Below are 11973 nucleotides of genomic sequence, written 5' to 3' on the forward strand. Positions count from 1 at the left end.
GTTATTCACAATTAGGATATTTCACAGAACAATCAATTAAATAAATTTTCTAAATAGACTAACCTCCCTGTTTGCATCACAAACTCCTCTGTTTCTCTTATTAGTTCTTCAGTTAGAACAGGACCCTCCTACATATGCACACATATGTTTAGATCATAGCATTTGTAAAGTATTTCCAAAAAGCTAAGGAAAAATTTATCCAGCTAGGTATGTCTTAAACCTGAGTAACAGGAGAGAATATAGATTCACCAGTTTCCAGAAGAGTTAAATTCTTTTTAGAACAATGATCAGCTCCTAGACGGAGAACAAGATTGCCAGAGTTAATCCTTGCATACATGATAGGACTTGAAGAAACCATGTCATGAGAAACAAATGATTCTTCGGAATTTGGACTGGCTACTCTTGTTACAGAATCCAGTGATCGAGTGGCAATAATGCGGTGATGCTTCCTGGAAAGACAACAGTTAATAACTTGTAATTGTTGATGCAGAAGACATGAATTTAGATCTGGGCTCTCATCTAGAGGCATGCCAGGTACAGGCTGTCCTTCAGTCCACCTTCTTCTCAGCTGCATGAGAGAGAAGATTTTCAAATGACACTAAAGACAAATAGATTTGGTATAGTTGTATTAGTGCATCAAACTGAACCTAGGCCAGAAAATACAGAGCTGAGACATAAAAAGCCTTGTGTGTGGGGAAAAAGCAAAAAAGACACTGAAAAGGTGAACAGCATGTAAGACCCATGTAGGTGTGTACTAAGGAAAACAAGAATTAAAGATCAAAGAACTGCCCCATAATGCTAGGATGCCTGAAGATTATGTAACTGGTTTGGAAGTTTTGAATGAAGGAAAATAGTTTTCACTCTTCTACATTTGGTCACAAAAGATATTGTTAATGAGTAACTTTTTGTTCTGAATGCTTTTTAGTTTGCTACACATAAATGAAGATTGAGATCACCTGGTTGCAAAAGAAAATATATATCACAAGCACCAAAATAGTATCTTGTTGAAAGAAACACACTGTCCTATCTATGCAAATATGTATATTAATTCATTTGTCAAGTCAAATTTTTAGATATATTCATGTATCCACATACATTAAGAACAACTAGCAACGCTAACTGTGCTGGGTAAGAACAGTTATCTGACATTAAATAAGAATAACAGAAAAGAATAGAGTTATCTTAAGTCAAGTTGTAAAACTTATACATACTTCATCAACCACTCTGCACCAAAAGGACACCATTTTTTGAAGGGTATTGAATCTCCCCATGACTTCAGATAGCCTAGTAACAAAGGTTTCTGAAGGGGCAGTATGAAAATATCTTGGCAAAGATGCCACTGTTGGTGTTGCTGACCCAGAGGCATTCTTCCATCTGCAGAAATAATCCTCTGCGAATATCTTGCAAATATTATAATGGAAGTGAAAAATTATGACATTGCTAAGAAACTAAAGATCAGAAATTCAACCTAGAGAAAGAACATCCATTGAGTCAATAAATACAAATCAAAGGAAATATACCTGCATCAAATAATGATTGGATTAATAAGAATGTTTCATCATCATTGCCACATTCAAAATTTGATTTTTCGTCCTTTTCACGAAGCATCAATGACTTCACTGCAGAAAAACTCAAGCTTGCCCTCTCTCTTTCAGGTGAAGAATCTCTAGACAACGCAAGATCTTTCACTGATTTATAGTTTTTTCCATACCTGAACAGAGGAAAAAAGTGAAATTGGAAACTCATTGAGCATGTAATCAAAACTCAATGGTTGAAACTAGAACCTGAACAAATGCAGGAGAAAAAGAAAATGGAATTAACCATGCTTACTGAGGTAGAGTTTTCATATCCATCCCCTTTTTTCTTTTTCTTTTTCTTTTTCTTTTTCTTTTTCTTTTGCAAAGGATATCAGGTTTTTTAAATAGAAAAAGGCTTTGTTGTCCTCACTAGACTCAAAAGTGGCATAAGAAACTTACTAGGTTTAGAAAAGATTGTAAGATTTATCACATTACACATGTCTTAGTTCACTATCTGATTGAAGCAAATATACCCATTTAGGGATACTTTTGTGAGAGTGACTACCATAATATTCAGCTATCAGATAGCAAGATTTTCAGAAAAACACTAACATCTACATGACAAGTATAATTCTAACCTATTGAAAAATGAAAACTACTACCAAAGTCCCATATTACTGAATTTGGGAAATGATGCACAACTTATAGAGGACCAAAGGTCTGGTTAGGTTTATCTACACCGACTCTATTTCCAAATGTTAAATGGTTTACATATTCCCATACTTCACACACTAAATTTCCTGAGGTCTTAGAATGTGGTGCCAATATGGAGCTATATGCCACTGTGATTAGTACTTTGTAAATAAACTACAATGTAATGTCACGACAAAGAAAACCAGTGCAAAATAGAGGTCAATAGTTGCACTTCATATATGGCAGTTCATTGAAGTCTGAATTTCTGTAACACTAAGGTGAAAATAAATGAAAACTGCACTTCATATATGATGCAGCATCATCTAAAATGATACCAGAAATGCTTCAACTAAAATCAGTAACAAAGGCCACTAGTTCTACTATGTTGTTCTGAACTATTACTTCTTCTACAAAGATCAAGCCACATTCATGTTGCTAAATTGCTGTAACAGGTCAAAGCTGCACATTCGTGGCCTAGTTGAGAATCCGTTGATATGAAAATAGTAAATTTGGAATTCTTTTGATATCCTAAGGCAATCCAACAAGGAGAAATGACACAACCATTAAGGGGAACGGAATAAAGAATACATGGAGAAGAGCTGACTGGCTAAGGAAATATGCCTTTCCAGTTCAAAGTTTACATAAATAGAGACCAAGGAATTATGCAATGTGTTTCCCTTTAAGAACACAATGAACAGGTAAAGATAAAGTAGAGAAACTAAAAAAATCCAACAAAAGGAATGATGTGCATCATGCTCATCATTATGGTCTACCCCCCCCCCCCCCCCCCCCCCATTTCTTGTTATCAGCTACGAAAATCCTGTTCTGCCCTTCCAATATGTCTAGAGACTTGTAGCAGCTTAAAATACTGGATCAAGATTAGTTAAATTCTTTGAGAAAAGGTTCTGCACCATCTACCAGCCTGTCATAACCCTCCATCTGGGCTCAGGAGCAAAAGATGAAAACTATAAAGAAAACATAGAAAAAAAGTGATGTTTATTCCCATAATAGCAATGCAAAAAGAGTAAACGAGTAATCAGTAAAATAAGTTGAATCATTGCTTGTAAGGTTAAGAAGAGTAACTTACTCAACAGCCACTGCCAATTGCTTAAGGATGGATGCTGGAGGAATTTTAGCCATGCAGGGAGCATTTATATTTATATTCCCACTTTCTAAACCCTGTTAAAATATTAATTTCAGTTTCATACAGAAGTACCATAATAATTTTAAAGAAAAAGAATTTCATAATTTCCATCAATGTAAGAAAAAGTATCTTAAGTGCTTGAGAACCTTTCAAAGTGCTACTAATAGTATTATGCAAAGAAAACAAGAAATCTAGCAAGCATCTCAGTGACAAGCCTAGAGAGGGACCATCTGGATCAGTTCAATGACAAGCGCTGTCAACTTGTCATCAGAAATTGAATATATTAACTAGTGTAGTTAATAATTTAATATATCTGATGAGGGGTGATTTGGCATGACCTAGTAAGAAGGGGACACGTAGACGCGATCTGCTCGAGGGGTGACAACTCAGCCAAATGAACCCATTTCGCAACATTCGGAGCTCGAGTATCCAGCCACCTCGTCCTAAAAAACCACCTTGGCATAGAGACAACTCGACACCCAATACAGTTCGGGAATAAAGAATCGAAGTGCCAGTTCGGAGCTAATGAGCCGAAACTCCACATAACTGACTCCAAAGGCCTCCCCAACAGACCCCGAATTTCTCGATATCACGATGAGACTCATCCTAGCTCCGCCTGAATCGGAGGTAAACGATAAACCTTATCAACATATTGCTCTCCTTCAAAAACGGAACAAACCTTATTTGCACAGCTCGGAGATCCCAGAGCTCTTTCGTAAGGCCCACGACTATTCCATTATATAAGGACAAGAAACCTCAAGGCAAAGGTACGCATGATTATTTTACTCACTAGCATTCAAGCACTCAAGACTCAGCTCACATTCATAGTATAAGTACTGACTTAAGCATCGGAGCGACCTCACCGGGTCAGTTACCCCAGGTTCTCTGATCTACTATTCTGCAGATTGGTCCAGCTCGTCGCCCAACTAGAGTTCGGATCGTCTTCCAGCTAGGAGTGTTTAGATCGCGCACCATCAATTGGCGTCATCTGTGGGAAACGATCGAAAGGTCATCCCAACTTTAGTCGCAGTTTTATCTATCACAATGGACTCTTCCAGCAACACCGGAAAAAGTATCGAGATAAACGTTACCGGGGGGGCAAGATCAACAATCAACCTTCCCCCAAGGTCCTACGGTATGCATTGGCCAATTTACTATTCCTCTTACCATGTCCAGAATCCCATCACTATTTGTGTCGCAGAGCGCTACGCAAGTGAGCGTCCCACTTCCCCCAGTGGGCACGACTTTCTCCGAGCCATCCGTGGTCCCTCTTGGAATCGGGCACTCCCAATTCCATGACCTCATCCAGTGCGTCCGGGCAATACAGATCCAAATGCAGCAGGTCCAACAATTTTAGTAGTACTATCTGTACCAGCAGTATCAGCACCAATTCCCACCACTGCAGCAGCAGCCAATTCCACCTCGGCACACCAGACTGCGTCAAGGCCACAACCCGAATTGACCTGGAACTAACCAGAACATCAACCGATCCCCTCATCGGGGTGAGGGGACCTCGCAAGTACCGATTCCTCCTAGGGGTCAGGTTTCACCCCGTGGGAGGAGAAACAGTCAGCACACTCCTCCAGTCTCGTAGGGAAATTTTATGAGCAAGTCCGGGGATAATCATCTCAACAGGGCCAATTTGCCTCGGCACTCCCAGCAGAAAAACGATGGCTCGTGAGGAGATAATAACCAGCTCGGAGTTCGGGGCACAAACTTGAGGCAGGACCACCCCCCCCCCCCCCGTCCCTCATGATAGCCAGTACGAACCCCACAACCAAGAGAACCTAGCGAGAAGGAACCAGGATCCACCTCGCGATAATGCCGAAATATCATATCAGACTGAAATCAGCAGCACCAACGCCGATCCGGTGAAGAAGCAACAACGGCAACGTCTCAAGACACGCCGCCCCTCAGCCAGGAACAGCCCGCCGACGAAGCCAGGCCAGCAAGCAGAGCAAGCCAAAGAAAAGGAAGAAGTGAGCTCAGTGGCTACGAAGACTACGCCTCCACTACTTTGCCGGTCATCCCCACTATCTCTCGAGCTATTGGCAACTCCAATGCCGAAAGATTTCAAGGTGCCTCCGTTAGACAAATATGACGGGTCATTCGACCTTCTTGGTAGGTGTAATCCGTTGGATATAGATCCAATTTTTCAATTTTGTTTTTGATTCCTTAGAATTTTTTTTTCCGCTCCTGGTGGTATCAAGATGCCACTATGCCGGGATATCTTATCTGTTTCTCCAGGAAAATGGATATCTCCAGAAAAGATTTTCAGTTCAATCTTTTTTTTTCTCTCCACTCGGACCAATCCGCCTACTCGGCTTCTTGTATTTAAAGTGATTCGTGTATCTACTCTAGCCAGGAGCAACCCGCCGACGAAACCAGGCCAGCAAGCAGAGCAAGCCAAAGAAAAGGAAGAAGTGAGCTCGGTGGCTACGAAGACTACGCCTCCACTACTTTGCCGGTCATCCCCACTATCTCTCGAGTTATTGGCAATTCCAATGCTGAAAGATTTCAAGGTGCCTCCGTTAGACAAATATGACAGATCATTCGACCCCAATGACCATGTGGATTCTTTCCAATCTCAGATGCACCTAGCTGGGAATGATGAGTCCTACATGTGTGTGGCCTTCTCCACTACGTTTAGGGGGGTAGTCCGAACTTGGTATCGGAACACTATCCGGTTCGGATTCAAGGCATCGAACAACGAGGCAGAATATGAAGCACTGGTCGTCGGGCTAACCTTAGCAAAGGAAATGAAAGCAAAGCACCTCATCGTATGTAGCGACTCACAACTAGTGGTTAACCAAGTCACTGGTGAGTTCGAAGCCCATGACCCCACTATGGCAGGTTACTTGGCCAAAGTCAAAGAGATCCTGCGCAACTTCGTCTCCTGCTTTATCAGACAAATTCCGAGGTCCAAGAACGCTGAGGCCGACGCCTTGTCACGACTACCTAGCACGAGCAACAACACTATGCGAACTGTGTACATAGAAGGCTTACCTCGGCCCAGCATTCTCGAGGAGCAGAAGAGGTCGCTCCCGTGTCACAAGCGAAACCGAGCTGGATCGACCCACTCGCGAGTTATCTGCTACACGGGACCCTACCTGCGGAATGCAATGCAGCTCAGAGGGTAGAGCACCAGTCAGCCAAGTACGTCCTCATAGATGGATAGCGGAATTCACCTAATAAATAGAAAGCAAGCGTAAATACCATTAATAGAAGAATAAGAAGGTAAACAAAGGGGCAGGTTACCACCATACAATAGCTAGCCGCTCTCCCTCCATGCTAACTCGTTGGCATGTCAGCCCACTCTGCGACCTCCGCAGGAAACACGGCATCCTTGCTCTTAAGAAACCCGAGTCGCGGAGTCATTATGCTCTCCTTCGCTGAACACTCCTCAGAAGGTTAGCAACGTCAACACCCGTCATAGCTTCTGCAAGAGAGAAGAAAAAGTTATCCACGAACTGAAGTAAGTGCAAAAAAAAAAAGGAAAAGCAATGTGTGTGCCGAGGTGGAGACCTACCAGGAGGACTCAGCCCAGCTCGTACAAGCTTTTCCTCAGCCAGGAAATCTTTCATTTCAAGGCTGAGGTCCCTCCAAGAGTTAATGACTGCCCTAGTCTCAACATCCAACCTTACCCGAGGTCCTTAATGGCCACTCGTCAATGAGTCAAGAATGGCCATCTCTCAGGATTCTGAACAAAGAAATACCTCCTCTTCCAGGTCGATACTTTGTTTGGGTTACCGAACAGAACCTCGAACCCAGGGCGAGGAGAGATAATAGCTTTGTCGGGTGTCCCTGTGCAGGCAAGAAGAGTTCTTCTTGATGGAGCAAATCGAACTAAATATGTCTAAGGTAAGAGGTCGGTTATACTCGTGGAAAAGTGAGATCGTGCCAACAGTGGTACGGATGGAGTTCGGGTGTAGCTGGTCAATAGTGATGTTAAAGAACTTAATGATTTCTACGATGAAAGGGTGGAACGGGAAGCGCAACCCAGCTACAAGCTGCTCCTCAAAAACCACAAGCTCGTGATGAACGTGAACCCAAGGGTATTGACCCAAAGGAATACTGAAGACAAGGGTGTCAGGGAGACGGTAACAGGATACCAAGGACAACAATCTGTCCGAGGCCATCGTGGAAGGGCCAAAGTTGTCCGGATCCCAACCTCGAGAAGAAGATGGGACCCCCTCTCCGGAGGTTGGTCGCTCTACCTGAGGTTCGGGTTCCTCAAGCCGAGATGGCCCGACGTCTGGTAAAGGCGTTTCCCCTAAAATGTGTAAAGAGGAGCTCTCTAGCAAAGAGTTGGCCTCACCGGCGGGAGCCGAGGACCGTACCTCAGCACCCTCGGGCTCACTAGAATCACTAAGTAACCTATCTATGCTAGCACTAGACATATTGGACAGGAAAAGGAAAGGGGAACAACTAGTGAAAGAAGACGAACTCACCAAAAAGACGATAACGACTTCGAACACAAAGGGAAGAATGGCGAGCTCAATTACACGATTTATGGCGAAGGTAATGGGCCCTTCGGCCCTCTATTTATAGTCCACCACATTCAGCAATCAATGGTTGAGACATGTATGATCCGATGGCTCCCATAAAAACTGGTTGCACGCTACCCGAGGACGAAATCGATTGAGCGTGCCCTTTGGCATCCGCGGAATTTATAAACAGTGTGATGTTCGCGCGTGCTCGAGACGCGACCTGGGTCATTTCATGGTTGAGCCAGATGGTTGAACAGACCCGACTAACGGTTCACCCTCCAAATTGTCTAGATTTCGTGCCAAATCCACCTGGACTCGTCATGAACTCCCCGCACCGGGTTAGGACCTTTGGCATGAGGAGTGGGGGCAATTGATGAAGGGTGATTTGGCACGACCTAGTAAGAAGGGGACACGTAAACGCGATCTGCTCGAGGGGTGACAACTCAACCAAAAGAACCCGTTTCGCAACATTCGGAGCTCGAGTATCCAACCACCTCGTCCTAAAAAACCACCTTGGCATAGAGACACCTCGACACCCAATACAGTTCGGGAATAAAGAATCGAAGTGCCATTTCAGAGCTAATGAGTCGAAACGCCACATAACCGACTCCAAAGGCCTCCCCAACAGACCCCGAATTTCTCGAGATCACGATGAGACTCGTCCTAGCTCCACCTGAATCGGAGGTAAATGATAAACCTTATCAACATATTGCTCTCCTTCAAAAACGGAACAAACCTTAGTACGCGCAGTATTTAGATCGCACACCATCAATATCCAAAGAAGAGCAAATGGCTTCAGAGTCACAATTTTGCAAACACAAATTCATCATATTGAACTTCCCTCTGAACAATATTTCAATAATAATGTTAATATAAAACACGTTAGTCAAAGATTAAATGCAGATTCATGCATATCAAAAAAAAAATAATTAAATATGACTTGCAATGACAAAAAGAGTAGAATTTAATTACTTTCATTTCAGAATTCAATAGCTGTCCGTCAACAGCTGGAAAAGCGGAATTCAAGTTTTCAAATTTCTTCTTATCTCCTTCTGTTTTTCGTTTTGTCATGTTCTTCAACTGCTCTTGCCAATCGTACCAATTATGCTTTTTCCCTTGGTGTGCAGGTATCCACTTTGAACGCTTGAGTTCATTATGATTCTGCATATATATTCATATGAAAGCATCAATACAGATGGTCTTTAATGCAATCCTTCTTCATGGTAATCCATTAAAGAAACACCAAGTATACTAGAATCTATGAAGTATTTGTGCATGATTGAACAATATGATATCATAGTCATAACTTGTATTAACCTTTCTTAAATCAGAGAATGAAAAAGAAAAACAAAAAGGTGATATGTATGCCCCAAAATTCATAAAACAAACAACGTCAAATTAAAGGAAAATGAAATAACTTGGCCATACATTTCAATTAGGACACAACAAAAGAATAAATTGATGGCACAGTGGAGTTAACAAGATATTAACTATAACGAAGAAGATAGAGAATTAAAGATTCAATCTTTACCTCTCCTTCGGTCTTTATAAATCGCTGCTCGTGCTCAGAGAGCTTCTTGGAAGTTTTCTGAGATTGCTCTCCGGTTTCTTCTCCGATCGAATTAATTGAATAAAATAAATGAATTAAGCAATAAACATATCGCATAGAAACAAAGATTTCAGACACGAAGTAAGGGGAAAATCAAAAAGAAGATGAAGGAATTAAAGACAAAAAGAACCTCTCTCGCTCTTAAAGTCTGCTTTGATGTCCGTCAGAACTTTCTCCGCCTTCGCTGCCGCAGAATGGAAGGCCGTTTTAGCTTTGGAGACAAAGGAAGACGACTCCATTTGGTTAGCAAGCAATGGCTGCTCGTGTACTCTGTGTGTGTGTCTGAGAGAGAGAGAGAGAGAGAGAGAGAGAGGACGAAATGGAAGTGGCGTTTTTGAATTGGAGGGAAGGATGGACTCGTAAATAATCAATAACGAGGCAACATGCCAGTGTTCCGTGAATGTGCGCTAGGGCCCACACCACAAGTCTCTATATTTACACAATTACACTGGATTTCTATCATTCTACTGCCTGCTTGGCCCCAACAGGCTACCAACCACGCTTGACTCAGACTCCACGTGGCAATTGTTGAGTTTGGGGAGTTCACACCAGTGAATGACCCATTCTCCACTTTATTTTTTTATTTTTTGATAAATCGACCCATTCTCCACTTTATTTATTTTTTGGATAAATCGACCCATTCTCCACTTACGCAAGGAACCGAAGCGTCGGGGCTACTGGGTCAGCCTTAGGGTGGGTGGAGAGTTTCTCATGGAGAGATCCATCTGACGTTATGGAACAAGAATTCAACATTAAATAATCATATATTTCATGTTGTTGTATTTACTCCTAAACTCAAAACAACTTTAGATATAAAATCACAATATTAGAATATTCATGGTTCTTTTTAACTTGTTTTTCAAGTAACACCAAAGCAGGATAAACGCCTGCAAAAAGTCCATTTTACAAAAAGTCGTTTTAACCACCAAAATCTATTATTATTATTAATATTATTACTATACAGGATTTGTTAAAGAAAAGTGAAACAATATAAACTGATAATTATTTTAAATCAGGAATGTAATGTTTTTAAAATAATTAATCTTTATTTTAGTATTTTATCATAAAAATAATTCAGTAATTTAAATTAATTATATTAATAATTTTTAATAAAAATAATAAATTACTGTTAATTACTTAATAAAATAATTGTTTTTTCATATTATCCATTAGTGTTATATTTTATTTATTTTATTTTATTAATGATTAAATGGTATAATCTTTTTGTAAATGTTATTTACATATTTAAAATACTTAAATATTAGTAAATATATAAAGGGGTTGTAGTGATAATTAAATTAATCTATAGATTAACTTTTTAGTTATAATTATATTAATCTAAACTCGAGCTTGAGGTTTAAGACTTCGGGTTGGGGTTTGCTTAATCTTAAATCTGACCTAATTCTTTAAGAGTAATCTGGCGTAATTTGACTAAACCAAACAGAGCACAACCCATGTATGCATTATTTTTGGGTTTTTGACTATTTTTTGATAAAAATTTGTTAATATTGAACCTGAAAGAGCTATGGAGGATGGCCAAAGCCAGCCCACATCCCCAAGCATACTAAGTTTGGGCCTGGGATAGGGACAGGCTTGCCCTCATTAATTATAAAACTGTGATGTTTTTTATAAATTATTTTTATTTAATTTTAATTTATTATAAAAATTTCTATCTATGTATTAATATAAATTTTGTTATCTAAATATATGCATATATAGCTTCTAAGTTGAACTTAGGGGTTAGGTTGGGCCCTACTTGCCCAAAGGGCTGTCAATGTACTCCAAAAATCCAATAATCTATTTGACTCCAAATCTAATTATCCTAGATTTAGATGTTAGAATTTGCATCAAATTAATAATTAGATTATTCTTTTTGAAAAAGATAAGATATGATTTATTAAAAAATAAAGTATACAAGGAGTATACACTGGGAGTTCCTACAACTCCTAGAGAGAGAGAGAGCCCACCCCACACACAGGCTGCCATCTCCCAATGAACAAAAAGAGACCAGTACACCAAAACAACTTAAATAACTTAAATAAGACTTAAAAGGACATGGCCTGCGACCCAGACGCCAGATGGTTAGAAACATGCTAGTGAGGCAAGGGGAGAGAAAAAAGAGGCCATCTATCTACCTCTCCCTCTTCTTCCTCTACCCCTTACACTCCGCTTAGACTTAAGCTTCGATTTCCAACACCTTGCGAGACATTCCAAATTGCCACTGGACCAATCTGAACCGCTACTCTCGAATTCCGATTCTTTAGAAATCGAACTACCATCCAAGTCTTCTAAAACAGTAGATACCCCTTCAAGCTCTTTATTTTTGAACCACTCTCTGACCTGTTCTTCTTGGTCAATACCAAAGGTCACCCCTAGTAGAAGGTTCCCAAAATTCACCCTTCTATAAGCAATTGCTAAAACCTTTACTAACTCTTGACCTGCAAATCAGGTATCTCGCCTTATGGACTGTTTCCTCATCTGGACAGAAAGAAACACGGCCTTCTTTAAAGGTCCGCAAAG

The 11973-nt window shown here is 40.7% G+C and overlaps 1 protein-coding gene and 1 long non-coding RNA gene across 9 annotated transcripts in view; one reads left to right on the plus strand and one right to left on the minus strand.

The window, feature by feature from the left end:
* Positions 1-9205, plus strand: part of LOC104612763 (uncharacterized) — a 31922-nt gene extending 22717 nt beyond the window's left edge. The window contains exons 3-4 of one of the 3 annotated variants that reach the window (XR_016085280.1): positions 1656-1834; positions 8972-9205. This is a non-coding gene — a long non-coding RNA (uncharacterized LOC104612763). Of the gene's footprint in view, positions 1-1655; positions 1835-2662; positions 2991-8971 lie in introns of those variants that run through there. The other 2 variants (XR_016085281.1, XR_016085282.1) reach the window with 2 other exon arrangements.
* Positions 1-9787, minus strand: part of LOC104612766 (uncharacterized) — a 31290-nt gene extending 21503 nt beyond the window's left edge. The window contains exons 1-8 of one of the 6 annotated variants that reach the window (XM_010280334.3): positions 9584-9787; positions 9376-9452; positions 8817-9005; positions 3298-3389; positions 1521-1711; positions 1212-1390; positions 221-568; positions 64-128 (exon numbers count right to left, since the gene is read on the minus strand). In XM_010280334.3, coding sequence (XP_010278636.1) covers positions 64-128; positions 221-568; positions 1212-1390; positions 1521-1711; positions 3298-3389; positions 8817-9005; positions 9376-9452; positions 9584-9692 — 1250 coding nt within the window. In that variant the 5' untranslated portion in view covers positions 9693-9787. Of the gene's footprint in view, positions 1-63; positions 129-220; positions 569-1211; positions 1391-1520; positions 1712-3297; positions 3390-3692; positions 6327-6360; positions 6794-6883; positions 8557-8580; positions 8688-8816; positions 9006-9375; positions 9453-9583 lie in introns of those variants that run through there. The other 5 variants (XM_088902735.1, XM_088902743.1, XM_010280335.3 and 2 more) reach the window with 5 other exon arrangements.
* Between the last annotated feature and the right edge of the window lie 2186 nt (positions 9788-11973).

The sequence above is a fragment of the Nelumbo nucifera genome, chromosome 1 (assembly GCF_055504915.1).
Source record: "Nelumbo nucifera cultivar China Antique chromosome 1, China Antique-T2T, whole genome shotgun sequence".
Classification (NCBI taxonomy): Eukaryota; Viridiplantae; Streptophyta; class Magnoliopsida; order Proteales; family Nelumbonaceae; genus Nelumbo; species Nelumbo nucifera.